The sequence below is a fragment of the Nyctereutes procyonoides genome, unplaced genomic scaffold (genome assembly GCF_905146905.1).
Source record: "Nyctereutes procyonoides isolate TBG_1078 unplaced genomic scaffold, NYPRO_anot_genome, whole genome shotgun sequence".
In the NCBI taxonomy this organism is placed as follows: domain Eukaryota; kingdom Metazoa; phylum Chordata; class Mammalia; order Carnivora; family Canidae; genus Nyctereutes; species Nyctereutes procyonoides.
The window spans coordinates 32,847,873-32,860,615 of NW_026575051.1; the positions used below are offsets into that span (position 1 = coordinate 32,847,873).

Below are 12,743 nucleotides of genomic sequence, written 5' to 3' on the forward strand. Positions count from 1 at the left end.
TGTTTGATGATGGCTCCTCTGAAATTTCTGAGACTTTTTTGGGGGTGTTTTTAGGAAAGAAATCCATTTTCATTTAAAATGAAGTGGTTTGTATTAAAATGTGTACTATAGTATGAGTCCTTTATTATCTTATTATCTTAAGAGCAGGGCAGAAATTCAAAGGGATCTCCTAAGTTTCCTGCGCCTATTCTGAGAAGCAGGAGATGTGCAGAGAGCAATGAGGACATTGATGCGAGACTAGGATAAGCACTCAATCCTAGTCAAGAAAGAAAGGTAGTGCTCCTACCAAGATTCTGACAATGAAAACGTGTGGCTCCTCTCCCCAGTCTTCTTGCAGTGAAAATAGAAACCAGAGTGATTCTGAGTTGAGACACTTCGTTTGCATTTCCCTGGAGTCCCAAAGGGGGTGATTGTTGGTGTCTTTTTGAAATTCAAAAGCATTTTTAGACAGGTTATATTTTAACCATCCCGTGGGTTTCTGATTCTTGCCTTCCCCCTGTGCAGTGAGAGAACTTTCCTTGGTGTTCATTCCCACCTCATATCTGCAGCATAGGGTCTGATGGCTTGTGCATGGGGGATGAGCAAGTAGGTGCCACACTAGGATCAAAGAAGCCTGGGTGACATGATGCAGCTGGGTTTCCATAGATAATCAAGAGAGACATATATTCCTAAAAGACCTTATCCTCTTGGGCTAGTTTTATGAGAATGAACTATATTTAAACTTTTCCCCAACACAACTGATTCTCCACCTCTGAAAATTCTGAAGAACAGATGCTACCCTTGAAAGCCCTGTTTCTGGAAAAAACCCACCCACTGAGTAGCTGTGGAATTAGTAGCAGAAAACAGATCCAGCCATGCCATGTGTCCTCCATCCATTTTGGAAGGACCTTATTGGGAATGGTTGGTTGCTCTTACTTTTGAACTTTTAAAGTTTTGCTGTGATTGGTGTATAATGAGGAAAGCATTCTGTTATTTGTAAGCCAGTGACCCCCAAGGTAGTTCATGTAACTGATACAGATTTGACCTTTCAAAATTTTTTTTAGCAGTAAGGGCCTTAGGAAATGGGCGGCACATATACCAAAATGACAGGTGCACTGCAGTTGATCAGTGACCTAGGACTGAGGAAGCAGGACAACTTGGAAGGTGTGCTTTGGGCCCCCCTGTGAAGAACCAGCCAATCCCTCCCCCAGTGCTGGAAACATTCCTTGTGTGGCCTTGTTAGTCCAGTATGCAGATAGATGCACAGATTTACAGTTGGGAAGTAAATCCCTGGGATCAAAACAGAAATCTGTCTATATAAAGTCTGCCATCTAAAACACTACAACAAGCCTCAAGTTTCTCTAACAACTAATTCCTACCTCCAGACACTGTAGATTAGGACCTTGCTGTTGTTTTCTTTCCCTACCTGAGTTACAGTGATAGCAAACTGTCACCCTGCACACTGGTAGGCCATGGAAATACATGTCCATTAACAGATAGGCCTGCCTTTTATTATTTTCCACTTTTCAAGAGAGGCATACCCTAAAGGGCTGAAAAGCTTGATTCTAAAAAAAAATGGGAAATTTCTTATTGACTTTCTTAGCATTCTTATCTGAAGTTTTGCTGTGAAGCAATTATAAAATAAGACCCTATGGCTTTATGGCAGCCTTTATAAGAAATTAACTTGAGACCTTATAAGGAAATTTGAGAGTAAAAGCTCTCATGTGCTTGTACAATCCAACAGCAATAATAGGTAGTTATTAACCTAATGAACTGAGAGCTTTGTACAAATAAATCATTACATTTGACAGGAGAAATGTAAATGTTACTCTATTATACAAATATGTGAATTACTGTTTCTTGCTTTGTGATACCATAGGCACTGAAATCTACGTGGAATAATAAATTTTTGCATTATATTAAAATCTGATAACTGAATTTGAATATGTAAGTTTTAGTAGATAGGGTCCCCGTTTGGAATTTTGTTACAGTCTTGTTAATCCACTTGATAATTAAAAGTTCATACACCTTTTTCTTTTTTTCTCTCTTCCTCATTTTTCAGCCTATGATCTCAAGCACTTACTGAGATAGCTTGAGGGTCAACTATATAATTTTTCATAATAGTTGGACCTGGGTTGAACTATCAAATATACCTCATGTAACAAATGTTACTGTACTACAGAAATATTTAAATAATGGAATTAGAAGGGTGCTTTCAAATGACCCTAAACGTAAGCATTTTTCCTAATTGCTCACACAGGTTAAATGAAAGTTACTTATATAAAAGAAATCCTGGTAATATTTTACATTTGAATATGTATGGACTTTGGACATCATGCCATATGTTCAAACCACTATTGTCTCTAAAATCTAGGATTATATTGAATATCTGTAACAGTTTTCAGGTATGAATGTGTGAAAATTTCTCCCTGGATATATTTCCAATTTGCACCTCAAAATACTTCCTGAGTGTATATGCCTTTTTCCCACTATTTTCACATTTATGATTAGGTCACACCTCCAAAGCAAAATATAATGGTGTGGTGATAACCTTGCTGATATTATTTCGATTATAATGTGTATACTGCATGGTCAAGTAAAAATGAAGACAGCAACCCCAAAACTAATGTCTAATTCTCAACAATAATGAGACATAATTTATCTTATATACTGCTCATAGAAAACATTAAGATTTCTCCTCTTATCATGTTCTGCTGTAATAATACACCTTTATAGAAAGGCACAACTAAGTCAGGACCTACTTTCCCTACTGAGATACTCTCCTTATTATCTTTGTTGTGTGTTTGCATGCTTTGTTCATTTTGGTAGGTATCGTCTTTAAGCTGCTGTTTAAGTATGAAAAGTTGGAAATTAAACTCTATTTACCATCATCATGAAACTCTCATAGCCGCAAGACCTTTTCATCAGAGTCTTACATGGTTGCCAATATATAAAACAGAGATTAAAAAGTGTTTTATGCTTTTTATTCTTTTACTTGCAATTTTATCTCTTTTTTTAGGTAGAGTTGACACACAACATTACATTAGTTTCAGGTGTATGACATAATGATTAACAAGTCTATGCATTACGCTGTGCTTCCCACAAGTGTAGCTCCCATCTGTCCCCATACAACACTATTACAAAACCATTGACTCTATTCCCTATGCTGTAACCTCTTATTCCCATGACTTACTCATTCCATAATGGGAAGCCTGTATCTCCCACTCCCTTTCACCCATTTTGCCCATTCCTCCTCTCCCCTCTAGCAACCATCAATTTGTTCTCTGTATGTATAGGTCTGATTCTGCTCTTGTTTGTGTATTTATTTGTTTCATTTTTTAGATTCTTTATGTAAATGAAATCACACTTTGTCTTTCTGCTTTTTAAGAGCAGAGATATGGACTCCCAGAGGCACAAATTACTCTGCACTACTCTACTACTCTAACTCTGGTGACGACAAGCATATTCAAGAATAAGAATGATTTTATCTTAAAGTGTATACAGATCTTAGACCTAATTCATTTTGGCTAAAGGGTCTAATTGACGAAGTGAGCTTAGATGAATCTCTCCACCTCCTTGTATTCTAGCATTGTTGAACATCTAGTCCTTTGCAGTTATGCGTTGCCGTGTTAAAACATGTGGTTACTGTTTTAACTTTCCTTGAAAGAGATATAATGTTGATATGGTCAGTAATTTGAACAAAGACCTGATTTGTTGTCTCCTGATTTCTGAGGTGGATGGCTTTCCATTTACTCACACTCTTACTGTTATTTATTAAAATCTTCAATTTTTGTTCCTTTCATTGCCTTTACTTCTTGAACTAAGGTCCAGATTCTTGTTGTCATATCATCTTGTCCTCATACTAAGCAGAACTTTTTCAGAATACTTCTTATATTTAGCCTGTATCTATCCTCCAGTGAGAATTTCAGTTGAAGAGGGTGCACGTACCTTGTCATAGCTATGAAAGATGGTATGAATGACTGATTTATTTAGGTATCACTTTTCAGTGCCAAAAATCTCACTATCAGTAGTCTGACTAGTTGGAACTTTTATGGTAGCTGCATATTTCTAAGATTCTCAATGCATTTGGCACGTAATCTGCTCGATATGTAAGCCTAATGTGATTATAAAGCAAAACAGATGGCTAATATACTGTTTATGTTTAAGTAGTATGGACTAAGAACAGGATTCTTACACTTGCTCTGTGGCCATAGAACACTCTAACTTCTTATGTCTCTCTTTTTATATATCTCTCATTTAGGCTACCGAGGACAGAAGGGAGAAAGAGGGGAGCCTGGAATTGGGCTTCCAGGAAGTCCTGGTCTTCCTGGGACTTCAGGTAATAGTGATATTATCTTCACAACACAAGAAAGCCTCTAAAAACAGGAACTGCACCTTCTTGCCTGTGGCCCTTATGTGTTGCTACAGGTGAAGTTGAATGACCCATGTTGGTTGGAGTGAGGGAGGAAGAGCCATATGTGATCTGCATTCTCATGGGGGTCTTTTATTTCATTAGCTCCGGGTTTGCCAGGCTCACCAGGTGCCCCAGGGCCACAGGGCCCCCCAGGACCTAGTGGAAGATGTAATCCAGAAGATTGCCTCTATCCTGTGTCTCATGCTCGTCAGCGGACAGGTGGGAAATAAACACACCTGAGGAAGACTTGACATTGGAGCTATCTTAATACTATCAAACCCTCATGATATGTGGGTGGCTTTTTTTTTCATTTTGGTTTTTGGTAGGCCAGACATTAAAAGCACAATTGGAATCCTATTCCTATAGTAATTGGGATATCATCATTTTCATCTTTTCCCAAATTCATTCCATATGTTTTGCTTACTATGATTTTTATTCAGGATCTTCTATGAAGTAAGCAAGCAAATCTTATCATTAATTCTTCTTCAAGATGAAATTACATCTTTCGAGTTAGTAGGCTGAGGGTGATGTATATTTTCTAATCTTATCAACTTGTCTTTGGCCTTTGATTTCTGAATTTTTAAGTTTCAGATTTAAAGATTTCTTGGAGTTTAAATTTATCATCATTGCTAAAGATTTCAACTTTTTCGACATAATGCATTGCTCCTGCTCAATGTTTTTGACTACTTTTATAGCTGAAGAATTCTTATACTATCCTATATCCATCCTGCTTATGCAGAGAAATAGATAGGCAATTAGAGCTTCACTTCATAACTCATTTTGGAAAAAACCCAGGAAGCTATTTTATCAGGGAACCCCAAACCCACCATAGCCAATGACTGAAATGATTTTGTTAATTCTGTATGAGCTCAGTTCAAAGTAGTCACCACTGGCATGAATATGTGCTGCATGAAAAGAGGAGAACGAAGTCCAATTGTATGACAGTTCCACAAGAAAAGCCCAATACTGCAGTCTCTTCAATGAGCTTCTCATTTGGGGAACAGAAGGCAATTTCCCCTAAGAGATATTTGATGGTGAAGGCATCAAGCTGTCTTTGGTACCTTTGAAGCTGAAATGGCCTAGCAAGGCCTTGGAGTCCTTGTATCCATTACTCTTCCAACTGGATAATTCTTCGGTTTTAAGACAAGAACTGGCCATCAGAACAAAGACTGGATTTGTAGCAATTGGGAAAGAAACTCCTTGATCTAGAAGATGATGGTGTGATGTCTGCACACGCATATTGAGGAGGGGAAGCCCAAAAGCTCTTATGGAGAAACATTATTCTCAAGAAGCTGCAGCAAGAGGTACAGGGAAGCCAAGGAAAGCCATGGGACATGCAAGTAGTGCTCAGACCAAAGAGTTAGCACTAACTTCAGGGGGAACAGACATGCAAAGACCACATCCTCTGACAAGGAGCGAAAGTACAGTGATCACCAACCCAATTCCTTACTAAAGTATTTTTATTGCCTAGCTATACATTATTCTGAGAGGTTGAAAACCACTGAACATTGAGCATGAGGATGCTGCTGAAATCTAAGCGGTGAGTGAGTGTGTGGCCCAGAGCCCTCCTGCCACAGAGATGAGGAAGCCCCACCTCTTCAAAGAGCAGTGCAAATTCTAGTTTGGCTAGAACAGGCTAGAATGGTTGCTTTTATCTGTTCATTGAAAAATGAATTTAGAGAGACAAGCCCACTGAGATTGGAACAAGCTGTGAACAGGGCTGTGTAGGGAGGCTTTTGTTGAAATGTACCCATGATTTGAACTGGTTTTCATTATAGATGAATGAACTGCTTGCTGGTCAGGTACTGTTTATACGGCTGTGCACACACACAACCTTTGAGTTATTTCATATTGAATTATGCTGTATATTTCAATTACAGGTTTGTTTATTTTATTCTCTAAGGTTATCTTATTTATTTCAAATGTTTTTAACTTTAAATTGATTTTCTTCATTTTCTTTCCTGTGCAATACCTACAATGGTGCTGTGTTTTAGATGACACGATTAGAGTATACATATGCATTTTCTTAGTGAAATGATAAATTATCCCTCCCAGAAATGTACAGAGATCCAAAATCTGGTGCTATGTGTATATCTTGAGCTTTTAATTTGTTGAACTTTAATTTTTTTTGAATTTTCTGAAAGCTTACAACTCATTTGCCACTCCTTAATTTACATGAACTTGTCATGAAGCTACACATTTATATGTTTTCAAAGATTATTTTTTCACATTATTTGATAGGTTGTTTATCCTTTTGCCTCTTTGCTAACCCAGAAATACTTATTTTAGCATGTTCATGTTTTCATGAACTTTTTTGCTGATGGTGATCAATGTATTTTTCCTTGTTTTCTTTAAGTTTCACATAGCCATAAAGACTCAGTTCATTTTCTTGTTTTATAACTTCTGTTCATTTTAATTCCACAGAATATATCATGCATCCTTTCTCACAAATTGTATATTTAGGAACCTTTATTTTTCTAAATTCCATTAATACTGGGTTGGTTTACTCCTATTCCAAGAATTGGATTTATTCAGGTGATTTAATGAGGATGGAGAATGTGATGTTATATGATGCATATTACACAGTAGAGCTCGTTGATTCAAGCTCATTTGTTATAACTGACTTAACCTACCTTTGGCATAAGTAGAAAAACGGGACGGAGTCCACATGCAACGAGCTCCTCTCACCCTACGTATCATTTACCCACCAACACCTGTTCTTGTCTCCCACAAGCAAGAGCAGTGAGAAAGGCTGGGCCCAGCTAACACAACACCAAACAAAATGGACATTCAGCAGTTGCCTAATTCCCTTAATATTAAGAAAATGGATAATTAAGGCCTCAAAGTAGGGTGGGAAATCTTCCCCTACATAACATGGTGGTTGCAAACTCTGTTGTATCATTTTATTCCATTCCAAAGCATTTGTTTACTTTCAGATAGATGTCAGTGGGTCTACAGCAGGGAAGAAGAATTATCAGATTTCCTGAATTATCTCTTATTTGGATTCCAGAATAATTATAGGCCAGGATGACAATTAGTAATTAAAACTAGGTTTGCCCTATATAAGTAGGTTTAGGTTCCAGTCTAACATTTTATACCAAGATCAATTAACACTTTCAGATAAAATTCTTTCTAAGCAAAGAACAAGATATGACTTCAATTAATATTCATAGCCTTTGGAATCTAAAGAAAAAGGAAGAATAATTCATGAGTTTGTTCATTGTTCTTTCCTACTGAATACATTAACCACTTCTTCCTAACTATAAGAAAAACACTCCAGTCTTAACCTTTGAAATTTCTCACTATGTGATCACAGTAATTTAATTAATGATTTTAAAGTAATCCCATACATATCTCTATATTTCATGACATTGTTGAAATTATAAATTTTGTCACTTACAGAACTTAAGTAATTATCTTAAGATATGTTATAATAATGCCATTTAATGTTTGGATTATAAAATATTTTTTTATGAATATGTTTTAGAAGTTAAATAAGACTTAGCTTTTCTGCAGTCTTTCTCTTCTGTTGAGAAACTATGATATACCTCCTTTTGTCCACAAGATGGTGTTTAAAGAGATTTGAATCTGAAGAACTGAACAGACTTGCAGAAATACAAGGCTAGAAATAGTTTAGTGGACAACTAAATCAGACACTTACTTGCCTTTGCACTTATTTTATTTTTTTTACTTTTGTAAATAATTTCTTATCAATTTGTGTTTTGTTAATTTGTTTTGTTAATTTATGTTCTTCCTCATTTTAAGTATCTTTATGAAGAAGGCACAATAACCTGTGATTCCTTGGCTGTTTCCACTTTATTTCTTAAGTGGATTTATATACCTGGTTAACTTGCAACTTTACTATTGGTAACTTTAGTTTGTATACAACCCTCATATTTTAGTGATTAACATGAAAGTATTCATCCTACTTTTTTGACAGGATACTCTCTTTTGATGGACAAGTAAAAAGCACTTAGCTTATCTCAAGAAGTAGACCACATTGTATAAAATTATACAATATCTAAATCTCCATATTGTTCAAGATACTTAAAATTTTTAAATTTAAAAATTAGATTTGTACAATGTTTCTATTTTTCTAGAAATATATCATTATTTACAAAAGCAAGATAAGCATCACTATTTTTCAAATTACCATTATAATTTTCCTAACGGTGGTAATAATACCCTGAGATTGAGAATTTCTAGTTTAAATTATATTCTTCAGTTTTTCTCAATGAATTCTCAGAATCATTTTGCAGATTGGTTCATTGCTTTTGTTCTTCTTTTTTTTTCACATTTGCCTGTGTTCACTTTCTTAAGACACATAAGTGTTTATTGTTCTTTCTTCCCAATGTTCTCTCTTAGTACTTTAGTATTGAAGGACATGCCCTTTATCTCAACCCCTTCTATCCTCTTTCCTCTCACAGAGACTACATAGGCTTCTCAGAGGAGGAAATGAAGGAAAGAATTGAATTTGTGTCTTTTATGCCTCGGTATTTCTAAGTGACTTAGCCCATTGAAGTCATTGATTAGTTGGCTGGCAGTGGTAGCATTAATTCTATTAATTTTTAATCACTAGGAAACTCAGGAAACAAGACAAATGGATGTCTTCAGTTTTACTATGTTGGGTAGCTGGAGCTATAATCCAAACATTTTACTCAACAAAATCATGCCAGACTAACTGATCGATTTAAACTGAATGAAGAACCCATTGAGCACAGAGAAAATTCACTCAGACAAGCAGACCCAAAAGAGCAAGAACTTACCTCAAAGATAAGGCAGGTTTATAAAACCAAAGCCAGGTCTAAAAAATTTTGTGTTCAGATAATACAGTAATAAGTGATAGGTACATGGTACTACTCAAGGAGTTAGCTACTTGCTTTATGTATTTGTCAAAAGTGAATACTAATCAAGTAGGAGATTTCATTAAACTTACGCGGTATTTCAATAAGAATTAAGTTTATCAGAAAGGTGTGTGTAGTCTGACCGTAATAAGCTTATGGATATAAAGATGCTAATTAATTTACATTTTTTTAATTTTGCTGTATTATTTAAAGTATATTGTAGGGATAAATATTTTTCAGTGTATTGATGTATTTAAATTCAGATTGTTTTATGGCATATTTTATAACTATTTATTTTTAAAATGACATTTAAGGTGTATTTTTTCCCTATTTTGTTTGTTCTCTATCTTACCTCATCCAACTATTTAAGATTTCATTCGACATACTCAAGCTAAGTGGAATGGCACTAGTTTTATTCTAAATCCCACTTGAATATAATGCTTTGAAGCCTTGATTCCTATATGTTCATGACACATAATGAGCTTTTCGCTTATCTTAGCAATAAAGGATCTGACCCTAAATCAGGGAATTCTAAGGTGTGGTTATTAACATCATTTCTACTCTTCACCACCTCACCACTTCTTGTGGCTGAAGCTCCACACTTCAGTTCCATTCTGGTAGGTCTCAACCACAAAGATGCCCCCAAAGCACTCGCATACCAAGCATGAGCCACACAGATGTCCAGGGAACCTGTAAACTGGACTATTGCAGGTTCATGTTTATACTGTGCTGGAAATTATGCTTTTGCTTGTCACAGGAATCAGTGCTTGGTTCACAATAATTAAGTTTATTACCCATCTCCCTGGGAGCTCATAAAAAGCCTGGTCTAATGATTGTGAATAAGGATTACAAGCAGAAACAAAAATCAGAGAACGATCCATCCTTTGCAGCTTTTGTCCTACAAAAGTGATCGCCTCACTAAAGTCATTTAAGACTCATTGGTAGAGAGGGGCCTGAGCAAGATAAGAAATATCACAGTTAATTCTCATAAATATAAGCTCTTATGTCATTAATGATAAGGCAACAAGAAACATAGCATGTTTCTTTAACAGAAATTGATTTTATCAAAATATGCCAGTGGATTTACATGTCTGCTTAGACTGGGAAATGATTTACATAGTTCTTAACTATTCTCATCTTCAGGTCCCCTTATTATATAATAAATTAACCAGGTGCTCTGTAAGGAATATTCTCAAGCCTTTTCTCAGACAGATTTTCAACTTGGAGGCTAATGACAAATTCAAATAAATCTTAAAAAGAAAAGTAGTTTCTTGGAGCCAGTTTCCCTCATTTGTTCTCTCTCTAGCTATTCTTAGAAAACTTGTTGGAATCAAGAGTAAGATGTGGAAGCATGTGAAGGAGAAAGGACAGATTGCCGTTTATTAAGACTAAAAATAATATGATCGTTCCCTTTCTGATAACTGGATCTAACAAATATATTACACTTCCCCTCGCTAATCATTTAAAGAGCATTTGAGCATGTGTATTTACAGTCTTACCTTATAATGGTTAACAATTTTTACTTAATATTTACTGAACCATATGGACTTAATACCAGCATCCCAGATCACAAACTCACTGAATACAATTAAGTACAACTGAAGAGTATTTTACTCAATTAAAAAAAAATACTTGGCCTATATTTATAGAGCACAAGTATTCTTTATTAAAAATATTTAAAACCACTTATGTCCATTGCAAAATTTATAAGTGGCAAAATCACTACTTTGCCAGTACTTTTTCTCATTAGTACTTTTTCACTTCTTTTGCCAGGGCTAACAGAAAAAGGGGATTTTCTTTATATTTGGTATGATCCTATGTATTTTTAGTTATCTTCTTCCTATATTAATTTTTAATTATAGATATTACATGTCAGAAACACTGTTGCAGCCAAAAAATACAGTCAGAGGTGATCTTCTAAAGCAGGGATTTACATCAGCTTATTTCAGATGGCAAATAAGTCAGATTTTAGTAATGTTGAAGAATAGCAATATTCATTTAGACAGCTTGACATATAAAGTGTCTATAATCAAATCAATCACATAATTGATATGACTACTCATTCATACTCTTCTGCTAGACAGAAGTCAATTATCCCAAACCATGCCAGTGAATTTTTGTGCTCACTCAACCTGGGAAGTGATTTCCATAGTTCTTAATCAACCTGTCAGATATTTGGGATGAAAATCATATCGTAATGCCATAGAAGCACTGACTAGAAATAAATGAGCAATCATTTGTCCTTGAGTAACATGCCAGTCTCTAACCAACCTTAATTATTCACAGACTTCTCTCAGAGAGTGCTTCATCCAACTTTTAAAAAAAGCTCAAAGATGTTTGGAAATATCTATTTTGCTAGAGAGAAAGATTTGGCTTAATTAAATATTTATCAACACTCTTTCATTGAAGAGGATTTGCTGGATGTTTTTCTTTGCAATTTCTCAGTCAAGTATTTACTGCTTCTGTAAACTATTTCACTTAACTGAATTTACAATGGATTGTTCCCACCATTTGGAATGTGCTGGTTTGCATAATCTATTTGTAAGCGGTTGTTTCCAATATTGCTTATGGTATCCGTGGAGCTTGTTCAGCCTTTTATATATCAAGTTTGTAAAATAGTTAAATGAACTATTCTTTGAAATTTTATTTTTTAAAAATTTTCTTATGAATACAATATTATAGAACTGGGAAACCTATTTATTTGGTTAATTTTTCTTTTGCTGTATTTGATTATGTCACTCCAGTTAAAATAAAACCATCTTTGTGAAAAGATAAAGCAATGCCTTTGCATTTATTTGGTTAGATGCTGCAGTACCTAAAAAGGTCTGCCATTTATATAAAGATCATTTTAAGTAGTTAGATATCTCTATTTCCAAAAATTATCCATTCCACATGAAGGAACAATTCATGCTCAAAGCACAGAACTAGATGCCATAAGCAGCTTTAAAGAAATCCAAATATGGGAGGTGGGGGAGTACCTGGATGGCTCACTTGGTAGAGCGTACGCAACTCTTGATCTCAGGGTCATGAGTTCAAGCCCCATGTTGGGTGTGGAGATTACTTAAATAAATAAATCTTTTTAAAAAATTAAAAAAAATACAAATTATATAATGATTGATTTGGCCAAGCAAATAGGTCTAAAACTTTTAACTGTATAGCAAGTAAACACAAGAAAAAAATTGTATCAAAGACCCTATTAGGGCTGACTCCCCCTTGACTTGAGAGAACTGAATTCTATAAACTAACTGAAGATATTGACTGTTTTTGAGCACTGTGCTATGCCCTTGGGAGAAGTTACTTGTATGCACTATGACATAAAATTAATATATTAAGTCTGATCAATAGTTCATAGAAATGTCGATAAAACAGCCTGGCAACATGACTATGTAAATAGTAATAAAGTGTTTCAGTGGTCGGGCAATACCTATCTTATTGATAAGAATACAGTGTTTTAGCTGAGCTGTGTTATAAAATGTCTAAGAAAAATAGTGAAACATAAATCATTT

The 12,743-nt window shown here is 35.2% G+C and overlaps 1 protein-coding gene across 1 annotated transcript in view; it reads left to right on the plus strand.

Annotated features, from left to right (window-relative positions):
* COL19A1 (collagen type XIX alpha 1 chain) overlaps positions 1–4,623 on the plus strand; it is a 303,786-nt gene extending 299,163 nt beyond the window's left edge. Inside the window, exons 50-51 of the mRNA XM_055329613.1 lie at positions 4,241–4,318; positions 4,496–4,623. Of these exons, the coding sequence (XP_055185588.1) occupies positions 4,241–4,318; positions 4,496–4,623 (206 nt within the window). The remainder of the gene's footprint in view (positions 1–4,240; positions 4,319–4,495) is intronic.
* Positions 4,624–12,743: the final 8,120 nt, after the last annotated feature.